Genomic DNA, 16180 nt, shown 5'->3' on the forward strand with positions numbered 1-16180 from the left:
TCTTGGGAGTCTCTGGGACTGCAAGGAGATCCAACCAGTCCATTCTAAAGGTAATCAGTCCTGGGTGTTCTTTGGAAGGACTGATTATAAAGCTGAAGCTCCAATACTTTGGCCATCTCATGCGAAGAGTTGACTCATTGGAAAAGACTCTGATGCTGGGAGGGATTGGGGGCAGGAGGAGAAGGGGACTACGGAGGATGAGATGGCTGGATGGCATCACTGACTCAATGGACGTGAGTCTGAGTGAACTCCGGGAGTTGGTGATGGACAGGGAGGCCTGGCGTGCTGCAATCCATAGGGTCGCAAAGAGTCAGACACGACTGAGCGACTGAACTGAACTGAACAGAATGTCATGCCATAAATCCAAAATTATTACAGGAGATGCACATCAAATGGAGGAAAGGAAGTCTTATCTCATTTCAATGTCTCTGGTCTAGAACTGGACACCAGAGAGCCCTCTTTCAAGCTACCTTAATTTGAAGTGTGCCTTTTTTTTGCCCTGTGTATTTTAGTAAAATTTTGTTGTTATTGTATATCTGGATATGTAAATGAAATCAACTATAAACCAATTTTTCTAAAACTAAAGCCTACTGAGTAAGAGTCATCATTGTTTTCTTTTTATATAAGTAGCCTATTTAAATGAGTTAAAAACAATATAGTAACAATTACTGAGTTAAGTCAGTGAAAACACCATGTTCTTCAGTAAAACTGTTAGTATATGGGTGGTAATATGTACTTCATTTTGCAAATCTAGGAGAGAGATGCCCTAGTGCCCCCTGCTGACGATTGAAGTTTGTAGCCAGCCCTATCTGCAGTAGTGTGTTACAATGAAAAAAGCAGACTGGATTTTGTGAGAGGTAGGATTGGGTAGTGAAAAACACACATGAAGAAGAATTGTATTTACTTTTATTTATTAGTTATATTACCTTAGGCAAGTTATCTGACCTCTCTGAGCTTTCATATCCTTATTTATAGGACTGGTGTAATGAACATGCCCCAGAGACTGATGGGGAGGATGGTAAGGTGATCTGTGTAAAGCACCAACACAGTACCACACCCAGAATAGGTGTTCTGTGTTACGTACCTCCCCCACCTTTCTCCAGGTTGCCACCAAAACTGCTTCTAGTAGGTGTGATGTTCTTACAGGCTTTTCTGGATGTAAATTTTATTTTTGAGCAGTTTTAAAGTCCACGTAGTTATTGTTGTCACAATAAACTATTTAAAGGATGTTCCCTTTGTTTCTTCCTGTCTACCCATTCTCATGGATCTCTTTATCCTCTACAAGGTGAAGGAGGGAAATATCTCTTGAAATAGGACCGTATTGTAGAGAGAACTGCTGCATGTGACTAGAGGTGTTTTCCCTTTTTGAGATCATGTTTGCATGGCTTTTATGGTGCTATTATTTTAGTTATCTCAATATACCAAATTGAAAAGATAATTAAAAATTCCAGGTTTGCCTCTGACTTGTAACCTTGGCCAAGCCACTTGACCTCTTTGAGCCTGGTTTTTTTCAGTTGAACAGTGCAGATCAACTGGCTTCTAAGTCCCTTGTCTCTGTTTCTGTTGTTGTTTATAAAATTTCTATTCAGGATCAAATAGCTGAAAGTGGTATGCAGCCCTCAGCTCTCCACAGCAGAGGGCACACTGTACCTAGTGTGCCAGGCCATTAGGTATTGGGATCTGTCTACAGTTGTATAGTCTGAAGTGGGTATCCCTGATGATTAGGAAGAGTCAAGAAAATTCTGTAAATGAATATTTTGCAAAGGATATTTCACTACTTGTTTCTAGCTCTTTACTATTTAGCTGAAGCACTCAAGAAATAGGAGGTTTTGATGTTCTAGTGGGATGTCCTGTAATTCTATGAAGAGCTTCGTCACTCTCCACCTCACTTACCTCATCTTGATATCCCATTCTTGGAACTGGTGTGCAGATGGGGTGGAGTGGAGAGCTAACATTCCTTGAGCATGCATTATACATTAGGGACTCTTCCTGGTACTTTAGTTATGTTTAATCTTCACAGTAATCCTTTGAGTTGTGTGTTATTATCTTTATTTTATATAGGATGAAAATGGGGCTCATACAGGTTAAGTGGCTTGCCTGAGGCCTCACAGTAACAATTCAAGTTCACATCTGTTAACTCCTGAATCTGCTTTCTTTCTGTCATACCAGAGTTCCACCCACTTTCTCCCAAATTAAACAATTGGGGATTGCTAGGAGCAGGATTGCCCTGAGAGTGGCCATATAAGGAAGTTTGGCTTTCTCTAAAGTTTTTGTGGCTCTTGTAATTCTAGATATAAGCCTTTTCTCAAAGCTCGGCTCTAAAGTCAGTGGGTAAATTGAAAATCACTATGGCAGAATTATCTTTGAGAATACCAGGAGGAAGTAGTCATCTTGTTAGAGAGCCATGTACTTCCTTTCTTTAACTCCAGCACAGCTAGTCTTTCTTCCTTTGTTGAAACAGATCATGGTTTTTCCTGTTGAGCTTCAAATGATGCAGTTGGCATGTATTTAGGGGCCATGGTGGGTGGTAATTCACATCTTCGAGCATCAGAGTCTCATTCAGCATTGTGTGTGTGTGTGTGTGTGTGTGTGTGTGTGTGTGTGTGTGTTAGTCACTCAGTCGTGTCTAACTTTGCAACCCCATGGACTGTAGCCTGCCAGGCTCCTCTGTCCATGGCGATTCTCCAGGCAAGAATACTGGAGTAGGCTGCCATTCCCTTCTCCAAGGGATCTTCCCCACCCAGGGATTGAACCCAAGTCTCAGCATAGTGAGAGGCTTACATATTAAAAGTATTCTGAAACTTCAATCAAGAGAAGGAAGAGCAGATTCATGTCTTATTTAGGGGCTTAACTCATTTGTTCTCAGAACATTAGTTGTACATCAGAGTTAACTTGGTGTGCATGTGTGCTAAGTTGCTTCAGTCATGTCTAACTCTTTGTGACACTAACGACTGCAACCTGCCAGGCTCCTGTCCAGGGGATTCTCCAAGCAAGAATACTGGAGTGGGTTGCCATGCCCTCCTACAGGGGATCTTCCTGACCCAGAGGTTGAACCTGTGTCTCTTAAGTCTACCTGCATTGGCAGGCGGGTTCTTTACCACTAGCGCCACCTGGGAAGCCCCAGAATTACTCGGAGGCCATGTTAAAACACAAGTTACTGGGTTCTACTCCTCACAGTTTCTAATTCAGTAGGCCTGGGAATTTGCATTTTTAACCAGTAGGCCAGAGAATTTGTATTTTTAACAAGTTCCTAGATGAAGCTGATGCTGGTATCTAGGGACCTTACATGGAGAAACACTATATTAATTTGAACGGAAGCAAGTGGAATCACTTGTCTATCTTTCCTTCACTGTTTGTCTATTTCTCTTGCTCTTTTTTACTTTGAGGCTTAGTGAGTGTAGTTGAATTAGTTTGAGTTAAATTAAGGAGCTGTGGCTCAGTCACTTCTTTATCTGGTTGCTTAGTTTACTTCTTGGCTTAGAACAAGTACTTGGCCCATTCAGTTGATGCTTGTTGAATAAGTGATTGAGTGAGTTAATGTATGTCATGTGTGCTTGCTAAGTCGCTTCAGTCACGTCTGACTCTTTGTTGAACCTATGGACCCCACCAGGCTCCTCTGTCCAGGGGACTCTCCAGGCAAGAATACTGGAGTGGTTGCTGTGCTCTCTTCAAGATATGTCATAGGAGGGTTTTTTGTTTTTGTTTTTTTTTAGCACATGGATATCATTATTATATACCTGCCCCATACAAACTGCTATTTTACTGAATGGTAAATAGTCTTTATATTAGAATAGCCTATACTTTAAGACCATATATGGTAAAGATTGTGGACATTGGGAAGTGTGCATAAGGTGTAGAGTTGAGAAACTTGCATTTTGGAACTTGTGGTATGAATGTGAAGCGTGTGTGTGTGTGTGTGTGTGTGTGTGTGTGTGTGTATAGATGGAGTTCCATTTCTTTTGGAATGGTCTAGAGAAATCTTGCAAGGTCTGGGTTGCTGCTGCTGCTGCTGCTGCTGCGTCGCTTTAGTCGTGTTCGACTCTGTGCGACCCCATAGACAGCAGCCCACCAGGCTTCCCTGTCCCTGGGATTCTCCAGGCAAGAACACTGGAGTGGGTTGCCATTTCCTTCTCCAGTGCATGAAAGTGAAAAGTGAAAGTGAAGTCACTCAGTCGTGTCCGGTCTGGGTTAGGTCAGAACTAACTCCTGCCCCAGGGAGGTTGGAGCAACACTGGGTCAGCCTATGTGTACCCCAGACCAGACCCTGCATTCTCACTCGTGTCCCTCTGGAGTCCTGAGGAATTCAGACCCTGTGATCCTAAAGGCTTGGTAGGCTCTGTCTGTTGTAACTCTTTAAATTCAGATAGTTGTATGTGAACTTTACCATGTTATAGCATTTAACAATTGTATTTTTTAAGTGGTGAGTTCATTTAGTGAAGTTTGAGTTAAGCTCAAAATTGTGTCATTTTGACATAATTTGTATTGTATCTGGCAAAGTCTCAGTATCCAGTGTCTTTTTGTCTCTTTTAGTATAGATTAAATTTTTTTCCTTTAAATTCACTTTACTTTAACAAAAATTAAAAACAATTTTTAAAAATACTTTTTGGCTGCATCTTACAGCACGCAGGATCTTAGTTCCCCAACCAGGGATTGAACCTGTGCTCCCTGTAGTGGAAGTGCGAGTCTTAACTGCTGGCTCAGTCTAGGACGTTCCCATTTTACCTTTTCACTTTTTTTATGCTGAAGTATTTTTTTATTCTTTTCTTAAATAATTTTATTCATTTATTTGGTTGTGCTGGGTGTTCATTGGTGCACGGACATTTCTGTTGTGGTGGCGAGTGGGGGCCGCTCTTTAGTTGCGGTGTGTGGGCTTCTCATTGCTGAGCACAGGTTTTAGGAGTTGTGGCATGTGGGCTCAGTATTTGTTCTGAGGCATGTGGGATCTTCCTCAACCAGGGATCAAACCTGTGTCCTCTGCATTGGCAGGTAGATTCTTTACCACTGAGCCACCAGAGAAGTCCTAAGCTGAAGTATTTTCAAGTAAATTAAAACAGCATGATATTTTCTCTCTAAATCCTTTATATACAGCTGTAAAATAGAAAAACTTTTTCTTATGTAGCCAAAACAATATCACTTCTAAGAAAATTAATGTTAATAAATCCTAGTTTGAACAAATAAGATATAAATCACGATTTAGGGACAACTGGGTTAATTTAAATATGGACTAGGTTTGTCAAATACCATTTTTCTAATTCTGTCATTGCTTGTGCATTTGCTGACATTTAATAAAACAGAGCTGTTTTTCATCAGTTGGGACTATTTAGTACCCTGAAATACAGTTCTGTTGGAAAGGCAAGTTAAATGTTGAGTTCTTTGTTTTTTTATTTACAACTTCTAAATGAGGAGTTGGCTTAATAAATAAATGGTGAAGAATAAATATTTTTCTTGCTTTCTCTTTTTTGATATCCTTATGGAATAATGGATTTTCATGAATCAATTAAAATATGAAATCAAATGTTTTAATTAGCTACAATCATTATTCTTTTTATGTTTCATTTGTTTCATGTTCAATTAATTAAAACTTCAGCCAATGACAGTCCTTTGTATAGTATGAGATACCAAGATCCTGGCCCTTGCAATGTCAATTGTTATTGGGATGACAATGTTTATAGACCTCTTCAATGGTCTTTCTAGTCCTTGAATTTCAATATTGAATGTTTCAATAATGAAAATTCAAGTAGTAAGGAATGTCTGTATTTTAAAAATTACTAAGTTCATATTACTATTTCCAATTTAATTTTAACATTATTGTATTTTTAAGTGGCTACTTGATTTTATAATTATATATTTTACACTGAAAATCTTGACCAATAATATTGCTTTATCTTAAAATATGAAGAAAATGATTTCAAAATAATATCAATGTTACTCAGTTCAGTTCAGTTCAGTTCAGTCACTCAGTTGTGTCCGACTCTTTGTGACCCCATGAATCACAGCACGCCAGGCCTCCCTGTCCATCACCAACTCCTGGAGTTCACTCAGATTCACATTCATCGAGTCAGTGATGCCATCCAGCCGTCTCATCCTCTGTCGTCTCCTTCTCCTCCTGCTCCCAATCCCTCCCAGCATCAGAGTCTTTTCCAATGAGTCAACTCTTCGCATGAGGTGGCCAAAGTACTGGAGTTTCAGCTTTAGCATCATTCCTTCCAAAGAACACCCAGGGCTGATCTCTTTTAGAATGGACTGGTTGGATCTCCTTGTGGTCCAAGGGACTCTAAATAGTCTTCTCCAACACCACAGTTCAAAAGCATCAATTCTTCAGCTCTCAGCTTTCTTCACAGTCCAACATTCACATCCATACATGACTACTGGAAAAACCATAGCCTTGACTAGACGGACCTTAGTCGGCAAAGTAATCTCTCTGCTTTTGAATATGCTATCAATATTACTACTACTAATGAAACCAAATGAAGTTTGAAGTTTTTAAATTTTTGTAGCGTAGCTTGATTTGAATGGAAGAATAATATATGTACTTTTTAGTTTTTAATTACTTTCCTTTGAAATATGTCTTATCTGTTTCTTTTTTGTCATAGGTTGATCACTTTGGATTTAATATCGATAGAACTTTTAAACAGCGGTACCTAATAGCTGATAACTACTGGAAGGAAGATGGTGGATCAATACTTTTCTACACTGGTAATGAAGGGGACATTATTTGGTTTTGCAATAACACGGTATGTGCAGATTTGTGAAACTCTTGTGCTCAATTTTTTTTTATTATGATCAACTGGAAAAAAATCTTTTGTAGTATATATGACCAAATAATTCTGAAGTTCTTTAAAAAAAAACAAAAAGATAAACTCACAAATAATAGAGAAACAGCAAAAGTAGGTGAATAGGCAGTTTACAAAAGAATAAATACAGACATCCAATAAGCCTGTTCAGCCTTAAAGAATTACATGTGAAAAGAATGAAATATGATACTATTTTTGGACAACTGAATTTTAAAAGATGAAAAAATATCCCAGCTTATTTCACAATTGAACAAGGATATGGGAGAAATGGGAGTAGGGATGTCATAACTATGTAATAAATATAGTTTATTGTTATTATTACAGTCTAGAATGAGAACACAGGGGCAGGAATTTTTGTTTGCTTGTTCAGTGTTGTATCCTAGATCCAGGACTGTGTTAGGCATATAGCAGGTACTCAATAAATATTTGTTAAATGAATTAATTAATAAAATCTAAACAAAGCCAGTGCAAATTAAAAAAATGGAAGTTTAATTTTCAAATAGGAATGGATGAAGGTATATTTTAGCTTTCCTGTTGTACTATTTTTCTTATATTTGTGAGGATAAAAAATATTGTAGCTGTTAGCTTGCTTCTCTTGACTATATATTCTATCTTCTTTTATAATAATGCTTGAATCTGTTAACAAAACTTAAGACAAATTAAAGCAAGAAATTTTCCTTTTAATCAGCCAGAGCTAAGACTAGAAAATGTCAGCTTTATACTAGAAAGCTAGTCTGTGAACTACCTTAGGGTGGGGACTGAATCATATTTTCTCCACTGCCAATGTCTGACATGGTGCTTGGTATTCAAAAGGTCTTAGTAAATGTTGAACTGAACTACATTAAAAGCAAAGATATGAACCCAATTATATTCTGTTATTGTATTCCATATTTATAATTATTTCCTTAGGAAATAACATTCTTTAGGATGTTATTAGTCTAAATATGTTAGTTGAAAATAAAATAATTCCCTAAGAACTGATCTTAGATATCTATTTCTCTTAGATGAGTGACAGATAAAATCAGAATTTATTTTCCATCAGATTCCTGCTCTGTAATTCTGTGAAACAACTGAGCTGCCTTGTCTCTCTTTCACTTCCTTGTGCAATTGCTCTTCTATGCCAAGGCAATGGGTCTTAACCAACACCACAATTCAAAAGCATCAGTTCTTCAGCACTCAGCTTTCTTTATGGTCCAGCTCTCATATCCATACATGACTACTGGAAAAACCATAGCCTTGACTAGACAGACCTTTGTTGACAAAGTAATGTCTCTGCTTGTTAATATGCTGTCTAGGTTGGTCATAACTTTCCTTCTAAGGAGTTCAGTTCAGTTCAGTTCAGTCGCTCAGTCATGTCTGACTCTTTGCGACCCCATGAATTGCAGCACACCTCCCTGTCCATCACCAACTCCCGGAGTTCACTCAAACTCACGTGCATCGAGTCACTGATGCCATGCAGCCATCTCATCCTCTGTCGTCCTCTTCTCCTCCTGCTCCCAACCCCTCCCAGCATCAGAGTTTTTTCCAATGAGTCAACTCTTCACATGAGGTGGCCAAAGTACTGCAGTTTCAGCTTTAGCATCATTCCTTCCAAAGAACACCCAGGGCTGATTTCCTTCAGAATGGAATGGTTGGATCTCCTTGAAGTCCAGGGGACTCTCAAGAGTCTTCTCCAGCACCACAGTTCAAAAGCATCAATTCTTCAGCACTCAGCTTTCTTCACAGTCCAACTCTCACATCCACACATGACCACTGGAAGTGCAATCACCATTTGCAGTGATTTTGGAGCCCCCCAAAATAAATTTGCCATCTATTTGCCATGAAGTGATGGGACCAGATGCCATGATCTTAGTTTTCTGAGTATTGAGCCTTAAGCCAACTTTTTTACTCTCCTCTTTTACTTTCATCAAGAGGCTCTTTAGTTCCTCTTCACTTTCTGCCATAAGGGTGATGTCATCTGCATATCTGAGGTTATTGATGTTTCTCCTGGTGATCTTGATTCCAGCTTGTGCTTCTTCCAGCCCAGTGTTTCTCATGATGTACTCTGCATAGAAGTTAAATAAGCAGGGTGACAATATACAGCCTTGACGTACTCCTTTCCCTATTTGGAACCAGTCTGTTGTTCCATGTCCAGTTCTAACTGTTGCTTCCTGACCTGCATATAGGTTTCTCAAGGGGCAGGTCAGGTGGTCTGGTATTCCCATCTCTTTCAGAATTTTCCACAGTTTGTTGTGATCCACAAAGTCAAAGGCTTTGGCATAGTCAATAAAGCAGATATAGATGTTTTTCTGAAACTCTCTTGCTTTTTTGATGATCCAGCAGATGTTGGCAATTTGATCTCTGGTTCCTCTGCCTTTTCTAAAACCAGCTTGAATACCTGGAAGTTCATGGTTCACGTATTGTTGAAGCCTGGCTTGGAGAATTCTAAGCATTCTTTTACTAGCGTGTGAGATGAGTGCAATTGTGCAGTAGTTTGAGCATTCTTTGGCATTGCCTTTCTTTGGGATTGGAATGAAAACTGACTTTTCCAGTCCTGTGGCCACTGCTGAGTTTTCCAAATTTGCTGACATAGTGAGTGCAACACTTTCACAGCATCATCTTCCAGGATTTGAAATAGCTCAACTGGAATTCCATCACCTCCACTAGCTTTGTTCATCAGAGAAGGCAGTGGCACCGCACTCCAGTACTCTTGCCTGGAAAATCCAGTGGGCAGAGGAGCCTGGTAGGCTGCAGTCCATGGAGTCGTGAAGAGTTGGACACGACTGAGCAACTTCACTTTCACTTTTCACTTTCATGCACTGGAGAAGGAAATGGCAACCCACTCCAGTATTCTTGCCTGGATAATCCCAGGGACGTGGGAGCCTGGTGGGCTGCCATCTATGGGGTCGCACAGAGTCAGACACGACTGAAGTGACTTAGCAGCAGCAGCAGCAGCTTTGTTCATAGTGATGCTTCCTAAGGCCCACTTGACTTCACATTCCAGGATGTCTGGCTCTAGGTGAGTGATCATACCATCGTGATTATCTGGGTGGCGAAGATCATTTTTGTACAGTTCTGTGTATTCTTGCCACCTCTTCTTAATATCTTCTGCTTCTGTTAGGTTCATAGCATTTCTGTCCTTTATCTAGCCCATCTTTGTGTGAAATGTTCCCTTGGTATCTCTAATCCTGAAGAGATCTGTAGTTTTCCCCATTCTATTGTTTTCCTCTATTTCTTTGCATTGCTCGCTGAGGAAGGCTTTCTTTTCTCTCCTTGCTATTCTTTGGAACTCTGCATTCAGATGCTTATATCTTTCCTTTTCTCCTTTGCTTTTCGCTTCCCTTCTTTTCACAGCTATTTGTAAGGCCTCCTCCAACAGCCATTTTGCTTTTTTGCATTTCTTTTCCGTGGAGATGGTCTTGATCCCTGTCTCCTGTACCATGTCACGAGCCTCTGTCCATAGTTCATCAGGCACTCTGTCTATCAGATCTAGTCCCTTAAGTCTATTTCTCACTTCCACTGTCTAATCATAAGCAATTTGATTTAGGTCATACCTGAATGGCTTAGTGGTTTTCCCCACTTTCTTCAATTTAAGTCTGACTTTGGCAATAAGGAGTTCATGATGTGAGCCTCAGTCAGTTCCCGGTCTTGTTTTTGCTGACTGTATAGAGCTTCTCCATCTTTGGTGGCAAAGAATATAATCAATCTGATTTTGGTGTTGACCATCTGGTGATGTCCATGTGTAGAGTCTTATGTTGTTGGAAGAGGGTGTTTGCTATGACCAGTATATTCTCTTGGCAAAACTCTATTAGCCTTTGCCCTGGTTTATTTTGCACTCCAAGGCCAAATTTGCCTGTTACTGTAGGTGTTTCTTTACTTCCTACTTTGCATTCCAGTCCCCTGTAATGAAAAGGACATCTTTTTTGGGTGTTAGTTCTAAAAGGTCTTGTAGGTCTTCATAGAACCATTCAACTTCAGCTTCTTTAGCATTAGTGTTCGAGGCATAGCCTTGGATTACCATGATATTGAATGGTTTGCCTTGGAAATGAACAGAGATCATTCTGTCATTTTTGACATTGCATCCAAGTACTGCATTTCAGACTCTTTTGTTACTCTGATGGCTACTCCATTTCTTCTAAGGGATTCCTGCCCGCAGTAGTAGATATAATGGTCATCTGAGTTAAATTCACCCATTCCAGTCAATTTTAGTTCATTGATTCCTAGAATATCATCATTCACTCTTGCCATCTCCTGTTTGACCACTTCCAGTTTGCCTTGATTCATAGACCTAACATTCCAGGTTCCTATGCAATATTGCTCTTTATAGCATCGGACCTTGCTTCCATCACCAGTCACATCCACAACTGGGTGTTGTTTTTGCTTTGGCTCCACCCCTTCATTCTTTCTGGAGTTATTTCTCCACTGATCTCCAGTAGCATATTGGGCACCTACCGACCTGGGGAGTTCATCTTTCAGTGTTCTATCTTTTTGCTCTTTCATACTGTTCATGGGGTTCTCAAGGCAAGAATAGTGAAGTGGTTTGCCATTCCCTTCTCCAGTGGACCACATTCTGTCAGACCTCTCCACCGTGACCCATCCATCTTGGGTGGCCCCACATTGCATGGCTTAGTTTCATTGAGTTAGACAAGTCTGTGGCCCATGTGATCAGATTGGCTAGTTGTCTGTGATTGTGGTTTTTCAGTCTGTCTGCCCTCTGATGCCCTCTCTCAGCACATGCTGTCTTACTTGGGTTTCTCTTACCTGGGACGTGGGTTATCTCCTCATGGCTGCCGCTCCTGACCTTGGATGTGGGGTAGCTTGCGTCCAAATTAATACATTTGCTTCCTCTCAAAACCTGAGGTCAACTCTTCTGATTCCTTTGATGGATGATCCTTTCTGTTAGGAAACTCATACTCTGGTAGGGTCAGACACAGAGAAGCAAATGTTGCAACAAAGTAATAGAGATCCATACCTGTCGAGAGTGGTATTGATAGGAGGGCATGGTCAGCAAGTCAAGAGGGCAGGCAGAGGAGGGCATCTTGAGCTGGGGTACAGATGTCTGTAGATACATGGCAGGGGTAGAGAAGAGCAAGGTGTTAAGAGAGAAAATAGTGTTATTGAAACCATCACAAATATAGGTTAAACTCTCTGTCCTCACATGCATACAGCTCTTTTAATTGTTCATTTATTGGTCAAGACAAAGAAAAAATTTGTCTTAGTCTTTGTTAGGATCTTCACAGGTGGCTCAGTGGTGGGGAATCTATCTGCAATGCAGAAGACCCAGGTTTGATCCCTTGGTTGGGTAGATCGCCTGAAGAAGGGATTGGCAACCTACTCCAGGATTCTTGCCTGGAGAATTCCATGAACAGAGGAGCCTGGTGTGCTATAGTCCATGGGATCATAGAGTTGGACCCAACTGGATGACTAACACTTTCACTCAGTCTTTGTAAAGGAATAAGAGCTCATTAAAAAGGAATAATGTGCACTAGGAATGACAAGCAGTTGTAATCTGTGCTAAATCTAAATCTGGGACTTCCCTGGTGGCTCAGTAGTGAAGAATCTGCCTGCCAATGCAGGAAATGCGGGTTCAATCCCTCAGTCTGCAGGATCCCCTGGAGAAGGAAATGGCAACCCCCTCCTGTATTCTTGCCTGGGAAATCCCATGGGTAGAGGAGCTTGGTGGGCTACAGTCCATGGGGTCGGAAAAGACTAAATAACAACAGCAAATCTAAATCTAGTTAATTGATGTTGGCCACCTAGAATGCTTTGTTAAGAAGGATTCTGAGGTCACAATTTTAGGTAAGTGAAAAAATTGCAGCTGTTGAGTGACCAGCATTATGTGTCGAAATAAGGAGGTTTGCACTTGATGATTGTATTCTGGAGCTAGGTGGTGTGTGCTTGAATGTTGGCTCTGCCACTTTCTCGCTCTGTGACTGTCATAGGTTGTTTAAACTGTGTCCTTGCCTGTAAAGTAGAGATAATCAAAGTGCTTATCTTTTAGATTGTTGTGATAACTAAGTGAATTAATATATGTAAAGTGTTTAGAATGGTTTTTAATAAGTCATAGCACTCATTAAAGCGAAAAGCAAAGGAGAAAAGGAAAGATATAAGCATCTGAATGCAGAGTTCCAAAGCATAGCAAGAAGAGATAAGAAAGCCTTCCTCAGCGATCAATGCAAAGAAATAGAGGAAAACAACAGAATGGGAAAGACTAGAGATCTCTTCAAGAAAATTAGAGATACCAAGGGAACATTTCATGCAAAGATGGGCTCAATAAAGGACAGAAATAGTAGGGACCTAACAGAAAGAGAAGATATTAAGAAGAGGTGGCAAGAATACATAGAAGAACTGTACAAAAAAGATCTTCACCACCCAGATAATCACGATGGTGTGTTCACTCACTTAGAGCCAGACATCCTGGAATGTGAAGTCAAGTGGGCCTTAGAAAGCATCACTATGAACAAAGCTAGTGGAGGTGATGGAATTCCAGTTGAGCTATTTCAAATCCTGAAAGGTAATGCTGTGAAAGTGCTGCACTTAAAATGCCAGCAAATTTGGAAAACAGCAGTGGCCATAGGACTGGAAATGGTCAATTTTCATTCCAATCCCAAAGAAAGGCAATGCCAAAGAATGCACAAATTACCTCACAATTGCACTCATCTCACACACTAGTAAAGTAATGCTCAAAATTCTCCAAGCCAGGCTTCAGCAATATGAGAACCGTGAACTTCCAGATGTTCAAGCTGGTTTTAGAAAAGGCAGAGGAACCAGAGATCAAATTGCCAACATCTGCTGGATCATTGAAAAAGCAAGAGAGTTCCAGAAAAACATCTATATCTGCTTTATTGACTATGCCAAAGCCTTTGACTGTGTGGATCACAATAAACTGTGGAAAATTCTTCAAGAGATGGGAATACCAGACCACCTGACCTGCCTTTTGAGAAACCAATATGGAGGTCAGGGAAAAACAGTTAGAACTGGACATGGAACAACAGACTTGATCCAAATAGGGAAAGGAGTACGTCAAGGCTGTATATTGTCACCCTGCTTATTTAACTTCTATGCAGAGTACATCATGAGAAACACTGGACTGGAAGAAACACAAGCTGGAATCAAGATTGCCGGAAGAAATATCAATAACCTCAGATATGCAGATGACACCACCCTTATGGCAGAAAGTGAAGAGCAACTAAAAAGCATCTTGATGAAAGTAAAAGAGGAGAGTGAAAAAGTTGGTTTAAAGCTCAACATTCAGAAAACTAAGATTGTGGCATCCGGTCCTATCACTTTTATCTTTATGGGAATAGATGGGGAAACAGTGGAAACAGTGTCAGTCTTTATTTTTGGGGGCTCCAAAATCGCTGCAGATGGTGACTGCAGTCATGAAATTAAAAGACGCTTACTCCTTGGAAGAAAAGCTATGACCAACCTAGATAGCATATTCAAAAGCAGAGACATTATTTTGCCAACAAAGGTCCATCTAGTCAAGGCTATGGTTTTTCCAGTAGTCATGTATGGATATGAGAGTTGGACTGTGAAGAAAGCTGAGCACCGAAGAATTGAGGGCTTTTGAACTGTGGTGTTGGAGAAGACTCTTGAGAGTCCCTTGGACTGCAAAGAGATCCAACCAGTCCATTCTAAAGGAGATCAGCCCTGGGATTTCTTTGGAAGGAATGATGCTAAAGCTGAAACTTCAGTAGTTTGGCCACCTCATGCGAAGAGTTGACTCATTGGAAAAGACTCTGATGCTGGGAGGGGTTGGGGGCAAGAGGAGAAGGGGATGACAGAGGATGAGATGGCTGGATGGAATCACTGACTTGATGGACATAAGTCTGAGTGAACTCTGGGAGTTGGTGATGGACAGGGAGGCCTGGCATGCTGCGATTCATGGGGTCGCAAAGAGTTGGACACGACTGAGCGACTGAAGTGAACTGAACTGAACTGAAGCACTCAATACTAGCTGTTGTTACCTACTATTTATCTTCATGTAAATAAGATTAATAATCAAAGTACCTATGTCTTAGATTTTTATGATAATTAAGTGAATTGATACATATAAAGTGCTTAGAATGGTATTTAATGAACTGTAAGCACTCAGTTAATAGTAAACCCAGGGGAATCAAATATGTTTATTTGTACTGTTGTCTTTTATGTTATAAATAAAAGTTATTTGTGAGTATGTAGATAGCTTATTGATCCTGCTCTTTCCTAGATTCTTTGGGATAGAGTGCAGTTTGAAGGCTATTTTAGACATAATGTTGATTCCGAGGCTAGAGTGTCAGAATAAGGAGAGTTGAAATGATTGGTAGTTGTGCAATGTGGTCTTATTTTGAATTGTTTCATTCTGAACAGTATGAGTTGGATGTGCAACAATGAAACAGTTATATCATTTATCTGTAGCACAAATACGAATTGTCCAGATTCTCAGAGAACTCTTTTTGGTATGGTTTAACATCCATTTCATATGAGTTGCAAAAAAATTAAGACTTTTTTCGCATCCTAATTTTACCCTGTGAATTTGTAAATTCCTTCTAGGGGTTCATGTGGGACATAGCTGAGGAAATGAAAGCCATGTTGGTGTTTGCTGAACATCGGTACTATGGAGAGTCCCTACCCTTTGGTGCTGACTCCTTCTCAGTAAGTGTGTCTTTTAAGTTTAGAACATTTTCTAATCACATGTTCCACTGTAAGAAAAATGATAGCTTTAACTTGAACTGACTGAAATTTTAGTAACTTGTATTTAACCTTTTCATATACAATTTGAAACCTTTTTGTATATAATTTCATATATAATTTTAAAGTCTCAATTTAAAAAACTGTATTCTTTTTAAATAATCATATTATTTTAAAAATTATTTGAAAAATCATATTATTACCATTTTTATAGTGTTGATCAGTCTTTAACTCAATGTGATGAGGCTAGCCTTTGCCAGGTAAATCTTAATCTAAGAATGTGGAGATTGGAGGGAACTTTTCATTGTTTAAAAATATCAATATATAATCCTCTTTATAAATTATATATGTAAATTATTGGGTCTATCACTGGAAAAAAATGTTAGGAGTACACAAATACTTGTTTAGTAAGGTGTTTTTCAATAAAATAAGTTCAGATCATCTCTATGATTCAGAGAGGTCAACTAGTGACTAGATTCTCTCCTGGCCTTTCTTTTCTCTCAAGGAACTTTGGCCTTGGCCACAGATCTACACTTCAGTAAACCAAGACACCCTTTCCTCAGCTGAGTCACTTATGTACTACCCTTGTGTTTCTGACTATATGGATTTGCCATCTGTATTATTCACTATTTTTCTTTAAGTAACTCACTTTTCGAACTTAGTACTTTTTAAATAAAGGCTTTATGTACTATTTTTTCTAAGTTATATTGAAATAAAACAAGTATTAAATTAAA

At 39.7% G+C, this 16180-nt stretch overlaps 1 protein-coding gene across 6 annotated transcripts in view; it reads left to right on the forward strand.

Annotated features, from left to right (window-relative positions):
• Positions 1 to 16180, forward strand: part of PRCP (prolylcarboxypeptidase) — an 87759-nt gene that overhangs the window by 36224 nt on the left and 35355 nt on the right. For all 6 annotated transcript variants that reach the window (XM_069564897.1, XM_069564895.1, XM_069564898.1 and 3 more), the window contains 2 exons: positions 6594 to 6734; positions 15309 to 15410. In XM_069564897.1, the coding sequence (XP_069420998.1) occupies positions 6594 to 6734; positions 15309 to 15410 (243 nt within the window). The remainder of the gene's footprint in view (positions 1 to 6593; positions 6735 to 15308; positions 15411 to 16180) is intronic.

Source organism: Ovis canadensis, chromosome 21 (assembly GCF_042477335.2).
Source record: "Ovis canadensis isolate MfBH-ARS-UI-01 breed Bighorn chromosome 21, ARS-UI_OviCan_v2, whole genome shotgun sequence".
In the NCBI taxonomy this organism is placed as follows: Eukaryota; Metazoa; Chordata; class Mammalia; order Artiodactyla; family Bovidae; genus Ovis; species Ovis canadensis.